The sequence below is a fragment of the Propithecus coquereli genome, unplaced genomic scaffold, assembly GCF_000956105.1.
Source record: "Propithecus coquereli isolate 6110/MARCELLA unplaced genomic scaffold, Pcoq_1.0 Scaffold2, whole genome shotgun sequence".
In the NCBI taxonomy this organism is placed as follows: Eukaryota; Metazoa; Chordata; class Mammalia; order Primates; family Indriidae; genus Propithecus; species Propithecus coquereli.
Window position 1 is genome coordinate 17,885,310 of NW_012144966.1, and position 15,064 is coordinate 17,900,373.

A 15,064-nucleotide genomic window follows, 5' to 3' on the forward strand; every position below is an offset into this window, starting at 1 on the left:
AAATTTTTAAATAGCTGAAATGATTATACCCTAAAAAACAATAGTTGGAAGATGCTGAAACTTTTTCACACAGCAGCTCCTGGCCATGCCACTTTGTACACTGTGTATGCCGGAAGAGCAATTATTTGGGGGCCTATGCATGATCAGGGAATGGATCCCTTGGCTGAATAAGGACACAGTATGTCCTCAGTATTCTAATGGACAGTTATAATAACACAACACTTTGAGCACAGGGAGAAGAAGGGAGGAAATTTTAAGTTGGATGATAATTGTGAGCACTGGCAATGACTCAGACATGGGGTGGCAATATTCCACTAGAAATCTCCCATCTGAAGCTAAAGAGATCATTTTCCAAGGAGATCTAAACTAACTAAGATGAGCAATATTAATAGTAGCAGTATTAATATTAACCATGTAATGAGTTGTTCAAGAAGGTGAGTATTTTTTCTGGATTCATCTATGCTCGTGACATCATTTATTCACCAAATATTTATTGAGTGCTTATGGGCCAGACACAGAATTAGGCAATAAAGTGAATGTCAGCATGCAAGACTCATATCTGTGCTCTCATGGAGCTTATGGTCTATGGAGACATCTCCTTTGATCAGGCATTTTCCATCCAAACAGTTCCAGCCTTCTTCTACTGAAATAAGGACCATCTGTAGCTGGGATGAAATCCTATATTCCTCTCCCACATAGAGTGAATACTGGATATGTTTTTTACAATGCTCTAAGCATTACTAAGAACCCTGAGAGAATCAGCTGTGTTCTACCACTAATGATGAAAGCTCCACACCTTCTAATTTCAAGGGATTTAATTAACACATCCAATTCATACTGACCAACCTGGTTTTACTTCACCCAAGTGGTAATCTATTAAATAACTTTAGCCGCACAGGACTCTGTCACATGACTTGATTTCCGGCATCTCAGGACTCTCCTGATCCAATACCATATTCATTCCTTAGGATAATGAACTCACTGCTATCATTTTCTAAAGTAGGTTAACATATTAGCCAGTGAAGCAATTAAAGATGTATCAAAACCACTAACTGCAAAATTAGACTTTATGTTTAAAAATATTAAATGCCTTAAAGGAATAAATATACAGACTTTTGCAGTAGTTAGCCCCGAATCATTCCGAGGCACATTAAATACAAATGAGGACTTAAAAGCTATAGTCTGGCTTGATTTCATGCCCCTAAGTAGACCCCACTGCACTAATCTAAACCCCCGAATCCTAAACTGACTTTGAGGCTGCTGGAAACTATTTCACACTCTCAGACGTATGGCCACACACTCCTCTTCTTGTCTGCAATTTCCTCACAAGGCTCTCACTAATTGCGTTAGCTCCTCCTTGAGGAATGTAGGATCCAAACTCAGAACCTGAATCCTTTATGACTCTAAAACAAACTTACAGAGTTTGCCTTTCTCAGTTACACTCCATTTTTATCATTTATAAAGCTTCTTCATTAAAAAAAACACAACACCAACACTTTGCGTTCACGTCTTTATTGGTTTTGGTGATCAGTACAACTGCTTTTGCTTCAAGTGTCATCATTCATTCCTTTGAGTTCTAGGAATCATTCATTCCTGCCTCAAATTAGAAAGATATCAGAGACAGTCTTATTTTAATAGTCATGCAAAGATAAAAGTAGTGAAATTAAAAATAAACGGCCCTCTTTCAGGTAAAGAAAAATACTCGGATAAAGTCAACCACTTTTGTGGAGAAGAAATTCAAATGCTGTATCAAAATTTTGAAAACTGCTGGTTTTATTGTGTTTTCTTTTCCTTTCAAAAGCAAGTAATCCTACCTAAAACCAAGTAACCCTAGCTCAAATTTCAATAAATGATGGACTTCTTGGTGTTATTTAAGAGTTAAAACACATTATCATCTCAATTCTTGGAGTCCATAGCCATTTGAATTTCTGGCTTATGTTTAATTGTTATATGATCTTCATAAAGCTCTATTACATACAGAATTGCTCATTACTTCTTTAGATGGACAACTAATAATGTGAAAATAGGAAAACCGAAGTTCTATGAAATTTAAGATGACAGGAAAATGGTGTCCAATAGCCATTTTCCTGTATCTCTACCTTTCCATCTCTGTTTCTTCTTTGAAACCTTATTATACTACTTTTATAGGAAAGATGATTATTACAAAGGTCAAACGTGAAATTTATACTTTCATATTAGATCTTGTCAAAAGTAACTTTGGTTTCTTGGTGACTGCATCTCTCACATTCATTGCTCAGCGTAGAAAATGAAATCTACTTGGAGTAAGGAGCACCAGAAGGAGGCAAGGAACCAAGCTCTGCAATGGCAGGCTTCCTTTCCTGAAGAGGGCATGATCCAGAGGCTTCATTTGAAGGAGGCTCTCACCACCCTCCCCTTGACAGGCTGTGGAGGGCGCCAGTTTCTCACAAGGGGCACCGGGGGCTCGTTCTCGGCACTGGAGAGGAGGCTCCGTAGCTTGGCTATCTGCAAAGGGCAGGCAGGGGCGGGTTGTTAGCAAGACCTTTGGACCAAGTGGACACACTAGGCAACAAAGAGTTAGAAATCACTGGCTTTTTAAACAAAACAAGCAAACACAAAACCTGTCTGCAGTGTTCAGTTCAGAGTTATTTAGCTACCCATTCCTCAGTAATACAAATTTTTTCTTTCTTTGTAAAAGCTCTTTTCTTCATTTTTATATAGGATCGTCATGCCCTCTGGTCAAAACTTTTTTCTCCTGAATTCTGAAAGAATTATTTGGATTTGTGGGGTCAATGTAAAGTATACACTTTATGTAGAAGGGAATGACAATATTAACAGTGTAAATAAATTTAATAGGCTTTCATTTATAAGTTTATGGAATTCATTATTTTAAAAGAGCAGAAAGAAATGAAACTCATGCTACATTTTAAATTCTAAACGGACCTTTTTTCTTAGAGTAAGAAAATTCTCATCAATAACACTACTTTTCTACGTTATATTTTTAGCATTTCTCCTTGAGAAAATGTCATTCTTTCAAAATATTTATACCAATAAACAAGATTGTTAGATCTGATCTTTTGATAAAAATGCCTATATATACTTGGGTCCACAACTGGCAGAAATATGAAAGCTGCTGTCTTCAGCAAGGGAGACATCCTGGTAAGTGGATTTTACTATTGAGCAGACATTCGTGTTCCAGGTTGTGAGTCCCTGTGTTGTTCAATTGTTTTAATTGTTCTTGTCCATGTTGTTCCCACTTATTTTCTCCCAAACAGCTTTTCCTTGGAAGTGTTTTTAATAAACACTTCTAGGACAGATGGACCGTAAGAGGGAGGCCTGAGAAGAAAGGCCAAGAAGTATTGGAAGCAAACAGACTGACCAGAACTGGGATTCAGATTCTACACTTGGCTGTGTGTTCATGGGCAAATTATTTAACCTTTCTGAGCCTCAATTTCTTTATCTGTAAAAAACTGGAGAAATAATATACAGTTCGCAAGGATGTTAATGCCTTCCATTAGCATCCTCCCCAGGCCTGTATTTACTAGCCCATCTCCTTACCAGTGCTCGGTATTTGGGGGATGTTCAAATTAACAAAGATTCACTCATATTAAACTAAATCTTTAAGTGTTTATGGAACATAAACTCAGTCGTGTGTTCACTATCACAACCACTTTTAAATGATTTGCATTTATCCTGGTACTCTTTGGAAGCCAAGGTTTAGAATGTTGAACAGGCTGATTGTAACTAACCAAGGCAAACTATGAAATCTCTAGTCTAGAGTTGTTGGGTAGGCATCCATTTGGTAGCCATGTATTTACTATTTAGCATCTACAGCTGACGTAGCCAGACAGCAATCAACGTAAGTCGTGTGTTCGCAAGGCTCTGAGGCTGCCACTCACCTGGTCAGAGCTCACTGTGATGGGCTCCTTCAGCAGCAGCCACACGATGCACTCCTCGCAGGGCGGCGTGGTGAAGGAGCCTTGGTAGGTCCAGTAGTCCCGGCAGGCGGGGAACAGGCAGGACGGGTCGAAGTGCGTGAAGGGCGCATCCTTGCCCTGGGAGAAAGAGGGGCGCAGGCGCTGTGAGCGGGCCATGCACACGCTCACCCCAAGGCTCTCACCATTTTATTTGTGAGAATGGATTTCAAATGCAATAGAATAGAACTTTTAAACAAAGTACAGGCCTTTCAGAAATAAAGGCAAAGGGGGAAAGCAGGTTTGCCTGTTATGACTTTATCTGGCACAATCACGGTAATATTTTATTCCTTATTTTGTTTTTGTTTTTGTTTTTGTTTTGAGACAGAGGCTCGCTCTATCGCCCTGGGTAGAGTGTAGTGGCATCATCATAGCTCACAGCAACCTCCAACCCCTGGGCTCAAGCGATCCTCCTGCCTCGGCCTCCCAAGTAGCTGGGACTACAGGCACACGCCAGCATGCCCAACTAATTTTTCTATTTTTAGTAGAGACGGGATCTCTCTCTTGCTCAGGCTGGTCTCGAACTCCCGAGCTCAAGCTATCCTCCTGCCTCAGCCTCCCAGAGTGCTAGGATTACAGGCGGGAGCCCTGCTCCCCACCCCATTCCTTTTTGTTTTAACTGTTGGTAGAGTTATAATTCTGTCACTTCTCAAGAAAAAGGAAAAAACTGATACCTGAAATGTAACAGAATCATATCATATGTAAGTTAATGTTTTGGTTCTTGATGATAAAAAAAATCAGGCTGCATTTTAATTAAATGTAATACTTTCTTTATTGGTAAAACTTAATAGCATTTGATTAGAGCAGTCCCAAAAGACAATTAAAATGTGTCCGTTAATTAGAAGAGTCGACTGTTAAGATTTAAAATATAGGTGCTTTTGATAAAGGCAACACCAGGACTCAAAAGACTAACCCTGGCTGACATTTAATAGCTCCGTGATTGTGTGCATGCATCCATGTAGGGTGTGTGTGTATGTGTGTGTGTGTGTGTTGGTGGGAGGAAAGGGTGATCATTCAACTTCTCTGACTCTCACCCACTTCACTGAGAAAGTAATTATCTGACTGGCTGACTGTGACCCTTAACTAAAGCAATAAATGTGAAACTGCTCTAAAAACTATAAACCATACAAATATAGCAAATGCTGCTGTATTTTTTTATGTATGCTTCGCATATCCATCAAACTTAGCAACAGATTATAGGTGAAAAAATATACTTGAGAATGTGAAAAGAAAATGGCATGCTCTACTTTATGTGTTAGGAGGGACAATAACTTTTTTTTTTTACCTTTGTCTTAATTTTGTCCAATGCATCTAGGAAAATCTGGAATTCGCCTTTCTCACGTCCTATCTGTAAGAAAACAGAAATCCAAATATGATATTTTTTTCCTTCTCCATAATTTAGGATTGTCTTAAAAACTGATTTTGATCCAGTCATCTGCAACTAGTGTTTATAAATCTGCCAGAATATCTTGTACTAAGCAAAAACATGAGTTTATTTTCCACCTAGATTTTAGAGTATACATTTTCTGATCTAAATTTGGACTCCAGGCCTCAGAAGTACAGAACCACAAAATTACATGTTGATCTACTTCAATGTCCTTGACCTTCTCTACAGTCATTCCACTTTTTTTTTTTTAAACCAGAATGGACTCTATGTATGCCAAACTAAACTCATTGTCTTTCCTCTCAGAGCCGCTCTGCCTCCTGTTGTGCTGTGTTCAGGCACTGAAAATGACCCAATGAATTCAGAGCCTAAAACAAAGTAGGTCATTCAAAAAGAAAGAAGCCAGATTTTCACCTCTGGCTTAAAATCCAGATTATGTTACTACTAAATTCATGTGTTAATGACACTAAGTCCTCTTTAAACCAAGGCTGGCTCAACAACACACACATTCCATGTGCTATCTTAGCCTGGGATCATGTGAGCGGTGGCCACCTCAAGCCGAAGGGATGTCCAGCCAGGGACTTGGCATCACAGTGGTTCCCAACATTGGCTTTTCTGGTTTCCAGTGCAATTGAAATGGAGCGGTGAGAAAGGAAAATGAACACCCTTGCCTTCACCATTCACCGTAAAAAGCTCCCTTGAAGGCTCTTTTCCCAAACCCCTACACACACACACACACACACACACACACACACACACACACACACACATGCACACACATGCACACACATATACGTACCCCACATCTTGAGAAAATTTAGAAGTGCTAGAGGTACTGGAGTGGGGCAAAAAGTACACTTTTAGAGGAAAGCAAAACATTTCAAGCTGATCTTAGCAGAAACATCTTGATAGTTGAATGAGCAATAAAATGTAATAAAATAGCAAGGGAGGACAGCGAAAGGAGGGGAAGAAACTCACATTATCCTAAGCGTTGATAAGGAACTCAATTTTGAAAGAAAGCATTTGATCAATTTTTACCTTACCTTCAGAAATACGCCAACCACAGCGATTCCGTCAGGCTGCTTCAGAGCCTCTTTAAAAGTGTTATACTTTGGATTCCAGTGAACCAAATGAAGCTGAAACCACAGAAGACAGGTTAGGAGGTAAATTCTTGGAATAAGAAAATAAGTATAAAAATTATCCACAATAAACCCAATAATTGTACAATCTCTAGTTTCTAAACACCATAGAAGTTAATAAAATGTTAAATATTAATGTGCAATATGTTGGCAACATTCTTAACGGTTCAAATAAAAAGCGTATAAAAGTATCTACCTCCTTTTAGCATCCAGGGCTCTAGAACCTGGCAGCAGCCTTATCTTAATTTAGAACATGGGCACCAGTTAAGTTAATCAGATTTCGCATGCTGACTTACACAGAATGGCAAGAGAATATAATAGTTTGCGGCAGTCAAAAAAATAGTTTAATCAAGGTCAAAAGTGTGAGATAATCCCATGTGCAAAGGTCAAACTGAAAACCTTGCCTACATCTGTAAGAAATACGCCAAATTTTCCCCATTTGTGGCAGAAGATATCTAGGGGCATTCTCAATACTTAATTTATCCTGCCACTGGCTCTCAAGATTGGCGGTAGAGAAACAGAATGATCATAGTTAAGTATTTTGAGTTTCCAAGAGTTATATTAACCAAAAATTATGCTGACTAATGTTTCCACTTAAAAAAACTGCCCACAGTATGCTTCCAGGTTCCTGCCACAGCCTCTGTGTTAGCCAGAGCCTGCCCCTGAAAATGAGTGAGGTGAGAAAAATGAATTGATCCTCACATCCAGAACAACTGTCGCCATTTATAGGTTTGGCTTTTTAAACAGAGCATGTCAGAGGCCTGGTTTATTCCCTTGTAGTTTGATGCCTTAATCTGAGCTGCAAATCATGTTTTTTTTTAATGAGTTAACTGAGACAGAGAGTAGTATTTGTTCATATTAAATTGTATGTGTGTATCTGTATCTATCCATATACACACACACTCTTATACACACATACGCATATATAAATATATATGCACACCTTTAAGAGATTGGAACATGAGCATTAGTCAGAATTTCTAAATGCTATTTTTAAAGCACTACATTCTTATAAAAGAGGCAACATAGGGTGCTGGATAAGATGGTGAACTTTGAAGCCAATCTGCATAAGGTAGAGCACTCATCAGCTGTGTGACTTTGTTATGTGACTTTTTTGTGCCTCTGTTTCCTCATCTGTAACCTATCTCATAGGGTTGCTGAGAGGATTAAATGGGTTAATACATGTAAGCATTTAATGCGTGTTAGCTATCTTTCTCTTTCCCGTTTCGTTAAGGACCCTGGCCTTTTTCATATTAAGCAGCTATCCAATTTCTTAACCTCACCTTGCAAATCTTCATGCATGATGCTAACTCACCTATACCCTCATAACTGTCTAGCCTAGAATGTTTAGCAGCTTCAGTTTATGCTTAAGCTACTACAGCTCTTTTCACAACTATGGTCTTGAAGCAGAAGCAGCGAATGATGTTTTGTTGCTGCAGTTGTTACTTTTAATTTTTCAGTTTTCACTGAGTGAGACCCAGAGTGGATTACAGCACTTCTTCTTACCTCTGCTGCGTACTTGACTCCATCCACACTGTGCTCAGAGCCGTGATCATCCGAGGACCCCCAGTGGAGATGAAACTGGCGAAGTCGGTAGGGTCCAGGGAGAGGACCACCTCTCAGCACTGTGATTTGGAAAAGTTAGGTCAACAGTGAATGCACACTTCTTTTACAAAGCTCTACTTTAAAGAAGGGCTCATATAGCCAAGGCTTGATGACACACTAGACTCCACACAAAATGAAGTCTTGGGATATATCAAAATAAATGATCTTTCTTTTCTTTCATATTTTGTTTGCTTGTTGTATTATTTTTGAAATGTCACTTTTGACATTTATGAAAATAAAAAACAACAGATGGACAGTTAGGATGCATAGACACAAAAAATAGGTCAGTAGTGTAGCAAAGTGGGAAGAACTGGAGGACTGAGAGCCAGACAGATTAAGGTTCCAATCCTGGCTTCACCCCTTACTGGTTGTGTGAGCTCAGGCAAGTTGCTGAACTTCTCTGAACCCATTTTCACATCTCTAAGAAGGTGATAATAACACCAAACTTTCAGAGCTGCTGTGAGGATTAACTGAGATTAAGTACCTTAAATTTTTCATCACAGTGCCTGCTCATTGAGCAAATGTGAACTCCTTCTCCATGTCTTACTTCCAGCTACACTTTTCTTTAAGACAACAAGCAAGAACTTTCATCCATGTCTAATTTAGATCATATCTATTCAAATGAGATGAAATGGAAAATTCAGAACTTTCCCAGGAAATCAATCAATGTGGGAAGCTAAACTAGGTAATTCTCAGTAGCATTAATTTGGGCTTTTTAATTTTTTTTTTGCTTCCCCCACACCTGCCCCCATTTATTTGGACTTGTTGTATAAATATCTCAACCTATCACTTAATCTGGGTTTTAATTCATTCATGTTGGGGAGTGATTTAGATGTTCAAATATCTTCCAAAGGATATTGGAAACTCTGTAAAAACCCTAAAATCAAGATTTAGCAATATAAGTTAGATCAAAATAAAAATCAGAGCTTAGCTATTTTAGAAAGATTGGCCACACTACGTGACACAGGGAAAGCCATAATGTACACCTAAAATGATAATGCTAGGCCTGTATGAGCTTGGTCATATAGGAATGAAGTAGTTTGATTCATTGCATTTTTCCTATCCAAACCACTCAGAACAGTTATTATCTGGACATATGATTTCAACTTATTAGAATTAACCATATAAAATTGTCAATATTCAGGGATTTTGCTCATAAAAATGGTATTTCCATGTGATTCAACCTAATAGATATTATTTAATTTCATTATTTTGCTTTCAAAATGGAACTTGAAGAAAGGAGAAGAGGGAAAAAGGAAAAGATAACAACATGAAATCATCGTTTAAGAAAATGTAAACTTCTATCACTTGGAACCTCCTAGTAGGTAGGAATTATGACTCTATTAATACATATTATTACATCATTAAGAATGTTCATTTATGTATATCAGTGAGTATAATATTAATTTTATTAGAAAAGTGGTTATAAGAAATTATACATAAAATGCCAAAATATTAAAGGAATATTCTTTCTTACATCATTTATAGCGCAATAAATTATTTTTAATTAGCCTTCTTTTATTTTTCACTGATTTGTTTACTAGTGTAGGTGAAATAAAGAGATTTTTTTTAACATGTGATTTTCCAGTTTCACATACACACAAATACTACTCAAGAAGAAATTTTCAGATCCTTCAAAAACATTCACCAAAAGGATTAATCAGAACCCCACTGAAGTACTGAAGGCAAGTCATCTGGATTCATACAATGGCCCTATTCTCTCCCTTGGATTGGCCTCTTCCCAGGCACCAGGGGAATAAAGTGTCTGTTTTGATTTTTGGTTATATGTCTTGCTTTGTGGAATGGAATTTACACACTTCAGAGTGGAAGCCTTGCTCTCCCAACCACAGTCAAGAAGCCCAACAACTCTCATCTGTGAACCATCAGAGTCTGAATAATACTCACTTAGATTTATTACCATCATTGTCCTATCAAGCTCCATTTCAAACTTGCCAACTTTTAGCTTGGGCATGGGGCCATTTTGCAGCAACAAAGTGACCAAGGTTGGAGGGTGAGACATTCCTCTTCAATGCACAAATATAATTCTTCACAACTAAAGCAAAGCCAAATATCATCTCCATTTTCAGAGCTGAAGCTCTCCCTCTTCTCATAAATTCTGTTACTATGTCATAAATCACATTTTGCCAATATGGAGGTTGAAAACATCCATGTGTCTCTATCTGTGTATCATACTTACTTGACCTATCATAAGTATCATCAAACACAACTCTGCAGGTCTTCCCGTTGTTCAGGATGGTCTTGGCAGAGCCGCCGTCATAAGCTGCTGACCATGGCTGCAGAGAAGGGTCATACCTGATGTCTTTGGTATGCAGCTCAATGGGTGACTGTTTGTCCCCTTTGGCATTTGGGTAAAGTTCATGCCAGTGGTCAGGACCTAGTTAATAAAGTTGAGAAATTTATTTATTTGGTGGCACAAACCAAGGCCTTTCTAATTGATGGAACCAGCAAAATACACAGAGCCTAGATAGTGACTACAAAAAAGCCTTGGGTTTCAGGTTGAGCAACACGAGACAGCTTTTAAGACCTGTTCATAGTTGTGTTAATAATGTACCTACAGACTATATTTAACTCAGTGTATTAGCTCTGCTTACTCAAAGACTTATTTTTGAAATGGATTTCATCACATTTTTTACCAATGCCACCTTCTATCATGCAGTTGAAACAAAATAACATTGACCACATACATTTGTGCATCACCTTGTGGTTTTCAGAGCACACTCACATTCCTTTTCCCATGGGTTAGGCAGAGATTCCTACACAAACACCAAGCTCAGGTTAAGTGCCTGCCCAGTTATCACAGACCACTCTCTAAGGGCCAGTCAAACCTGGACCTGGGGTTGTCTGACTTCTCAGTCAGAGGCAACAACTTAGGCAAGTTGCAGGACTCTGCACTTCAGTTTCCTCCAAGGGAAATAACTCCATACTAGGGAGAACTAAACGAGATGAAGGTAAAAAGGACCGGCAACATTTGGCGCTTGAAAACTGCTCAGTAAATGTTAGTTCTCATCCTACGCCCACATTTTCCACTGCACTCCCTAGAGGTGCCCACTTTCCGTGCAATGCTAGGGCTCCTCTGGCATAGTCCTGGACCCGGCCGCACTCACCATTGTGATCGGCATAGCCCCACTCCTTGGCCATGGTCGTCTTTCTCGGCGCTGGATGGCTCCTGCCTTCTCTTCCCCAGCGTCGCGCAGAGTCCCCGCGAGCCCGCGCCTTTTATACAGGTCCCCCCAGCACGCTGCATGGCCTTATTAGGTCAGCGAGGGTGGGGCGGGGGGCTAAACTGGATGGGGTGGTATTTGGGAGGCGGGGTGGGGGAAGCCAATGAATTCCAAGAGCTGGACAGCTGTTGGGGTGAGGGGAGTGGAGGTGGAAGAAGGGACACCCAGCCCCTCCTTTCCCTCTCCCTGGAACAGGAACTTTGGGCCCCTTCCATCTCTCCCTCCCGCCGACGTGCAGAAATACAGGCGGCTTTCGCCTGATCCTCCCTCCCTCGTCCATGCGTTTTTGGGGGTGGGATGGACAGGGATGGGGTGTTGTAGCTGTGCTTAGCCACCAACTAAAATCTGCATCCCAGCGGCTCTTGCAGCCTCACTTACAAGTTGCTTTCAGCGCAGGCTGGCGGTCTGGCTGCGGTCTGCGAGTTTATTTCGCTCCAGCGATCGGATTACGGTGGCTGGAAAGAACAGGTTTGTTTGCCTGACCCATGTTTGACTCCCTTACAGACGACACGTAAAATCCTAGGAGCAAAGGATGGGGGAAAAAGAGGCCGGGAGGGCAGGCTCTCTAAGTCGGTTATCTGTAAAGAGATTGCCCTCTCCCTGGAATCGCATCAGGCGGCATTTCCCAACCTAAGCGTGTCCGTTTGGTCTGCAGGAAGCCGAAGGCTGGATCTCAGCGCCAGGAATCTGGGAGATGTCTGGATCCCAGGTTCATGCAGAGCAGGAGACTGGAACTGATTTAGCCACACTCCATGCGCTATACCTCTGCTCACGAAAAGTTGAGAATATTCTGAAGTATTGCAAGACTTCTAACATAAAATGAGTCATATTGCTTGCAACACATGATCTTCGTTTCCAAGACATAATGAGAGATTGGAAGAAAAGGAAGACGAAAAGGTTTACAGAATGGCTTATTTTTTCTCCCCCTCCTGCTGTTTTATAATGTAATGAACCATGCAAAAGGAGAACAAAACTGGCATATCCAGTGTGTGGCAAAAGAAAATTTTAAATGTCTGGTTATAGCTCACATAGAAGAAGTGAGTGTAATAGATATTTACAATTCTAAAACTATATTGTAAAATTTCTTCTGTTCTAAATCAGTAATATTTTTTTAAAAGACAATGAGGAAAGAAAAATCTAATTTTAATGTTATTTAAGCAAGATTTCAAATATATATATTTCCTTACTTACTTTGACTTTTATCGATAATAGTATTTTGTATTTGGGGATTACAAAACTTGAAAGGAAATCGCTCATCATGGCAAAGATAGCTCATCCCTAAGGCGTGTGGAATGACTGACCACACTCATAACCTGGGCGCCAGGGTAGTCATTCCCTAGGCTATTTTTGTGGATTGTTTGATCCACACAATAGCAGTGTGGAATCAGGAACCGAAGCAGTTTGGAAAACACTGCAAACAAATGCCCTTAAACTCTGAGCTCAAATATGTCACCATTTGATCAGAAAGTCTGCAGAGTTGGGATGCCTGGGCCAGTTTTCTACTCTATGCAATAGAATGGTACTGCAGTTTGTGGTTAATGGAAACATTTTATATTTCTTATTTAGCATATAATTATTGTGTGATTAAACCATAATCTCATTCCAATCTATTCAACTGTTAGAATATCTCTTTCTCTGGTACCTGTGGTTAGATGATTGGTAAATAAATGTCATGTCATTTGATATAATAGTAACATAGATAAGGTATTTAATAATTTCTTTATACCAAGAACAATCTAGGAATTCATCATATTGTTATTGCTTATGCATAGAGGAGCTTTTTTTGTAAAAGACTATTTATAATTAGAGAATGTGCACAAATGGCACATAATTTCAAATAAATGCTGGGTCAAATTTGCAAAGTGAAATATTTAATAGCTTTAGATGTGGCCTTAAAAATGATGATTGGTATTTTCATCATGCTTTCTCTTAAGAAGTTAATAAAAATTGTGATTTCAAGATAATTTATATATATGAAATATATAAATATAAAATGAAATATATGTCTTGATAAGTTATGTAATATTAGACCTAACAGTTTTTTCAGAAACCTCATCTGAATTTATCTGCAAATACATTTTCAAAAATCTCACCTGCAAATTAGTCTTCTGCATCTTCATTGATTTACTCCAGCATATTTACCTATAAATTTCAGAATTCCATATCAACGAAGAAGTAATTCTAAATTGTGTTCAAGACTTTGAGATTTCTGGAGTTGGCTTAAAAGGAGAACTGTTAAGTGTACACTGAGATAAAAAATGCCAGAAAAAAGAGCAAGCAATGATTAACTATAAATTATCTCCTAGCATACTGATAGCATTTCTCCCAGTACCATTATTAGAATGTTGATGCATTGGGCAATTTGTATGATTTTTCCCCAAAAATGAGTGTACATATCTAACTGTGGGGAGAAAGAAAAGAACAACCAAGAAGGAAAATATTTGGGTGAACAATAGGTAGGGAAGGAGTGTCCGAATATGAAGTTTCAACTAAGGTAGTATGTTAAAATTAAGAACTTCAAAGATCTAAGGTGATAACATTTAAACATGTTTTATTTAGGATTTAGCATCTTATTTTGCTACACACCAGGTAATATAACTAACTCAGATCTTGTGCAAGTCAATACCATTTAGTGTTTCTATTGTGTCAGGAAAAAAATAGAAATTTGCCTACTTATTCACATCTGATATCAAAGCATAAATTGGGATTGAAGTGATTATATCATTTCACTTAAATAATTTATATATTATAGAGGCATGTATTTTCTACTACATTTTCATTTTCATAAAACAAGTTCTGGGATAGAAATATGAAAATGGCTAATAAAAATTAAAATTTTTAATTAATATACTTAACTGTCATAAATAACGTAACTTTTGCCTTCCTCCCTGACAATTTTTTTCCCACAGCTTGACTAACAATCTTCTATAGGAACATGATAGTCCCAACTCCTGAGTGTGTCATCACCAGTGACAGCTGGGCCATTTGAATCAGGTCTTAAATTTTGGCTCTTATTCATGGCAAATTTGTAGCAGAGCAGCCTGAGGCCCTGTCCCAACTGGTGTCTCTCACTGAAATGTAACAATCTAAGATAGTCACATTATTTGAGAGTGGGAGCATGAATTCAAAGATGAAGACCCCCAAATCTATGTGGTAAGATTTGATCATCAGGGTCCATAAGTTCAAACTATTTTATTTCAAATGCAAATTCTTCTTTTAAAATACAATAATAGCATCTTAAATGGAAGAAAACACATTACACTTCATGATTTTTTCTGAGATTCACATTGAGATGCTCAAGTCTGATTTTCAAAAACTTAATGATGGTATTTCATTATAAAATTAACAAGTGGAACTTTGTTTTATTTTGACCTTTCAGAAGAATTTAGGTGGCCATTTGCCTAAATTTTTCTTTGACCCCAGACACCTCACCTGTGAAATGAAGAGAATGGTGCCCCTGTAGAGTCTTGTGAGGTTTAAATGAAGTAATTTATATAAGGCACTTATGACAACATAGGCCAGTGTAATTAGCACTTAGCAAAGTTAACACCTTTATCTGGCCTTGTTCATTTGGTGTTTCTCTCTGGGCAATCAGCTACCCTAAATGATCCTTGTTCCTTGTTGGCCATAAACAGTACCTTCTGTGCATGTTGCACAGAAGCAAAGCACAGGTGCTAATTCTCAGACACCACTTAAATGAAGAACATACCCTGCTTGCTTAGGATAAAAATTGATACCCAC

At 38.6% G+C, this 15,064-nt stretch overlaps 1 protein-coding gene across 1 annotated transcript; it reads right to left on the reverse strand.

The window, feature by feature from the left end:
- Positions 1-1,502: 1,502 nt before the first annotated feature.
- Positions 1,503-11,316, reverse strand: CA3 (carbonic anhydrase III). Its single transcript, XM_012643612.1, has 7 exons — positions 11,207-11,316; positions 10,279-10,476; positions 7,983-8,101; positions 6,381-6,473; positions 5,239-5,301; positions 3,879-4,034; positions 1,503-2,484 (listed from the first exon to the last, which is right to left on the reverse strand). Exons 1-7 carry the CDS (start codon positions 11,238-11,240, stop codon positions 2,365-2,367), a joined length of 783 nt encoding a protein of 260 aa, XP_012499066.1. The 5' UTR covers positions 11,241-11,316; the 3' UTR covers positions 1,503-2,364.
- Positions 11,317-15,064: the final 3,748 nt, after the last annotated feature.

Coding starts and splice junctions, on each gene's coding strand:
- CA3 (XM_012643612.1), bottom strand. CDS start 11,240: ATGGCCAAGGAGTGGGGCTATGCCGATCACAATG. Junction 10,477..11,206: donor GGGCTATGCCGATCACAATG/GTGAGTGCGGCC, acceptor TTTATTAACTAG/GTCCTGACCACTGGCATGAA. Junction 5,302..6,380: donor TGGTTGGCGTATTTCTGAAG/GTAAGGTAAAAA, acceptor GTTTTCTTACAG/ATAGGACGTGAGAAAGGCGA.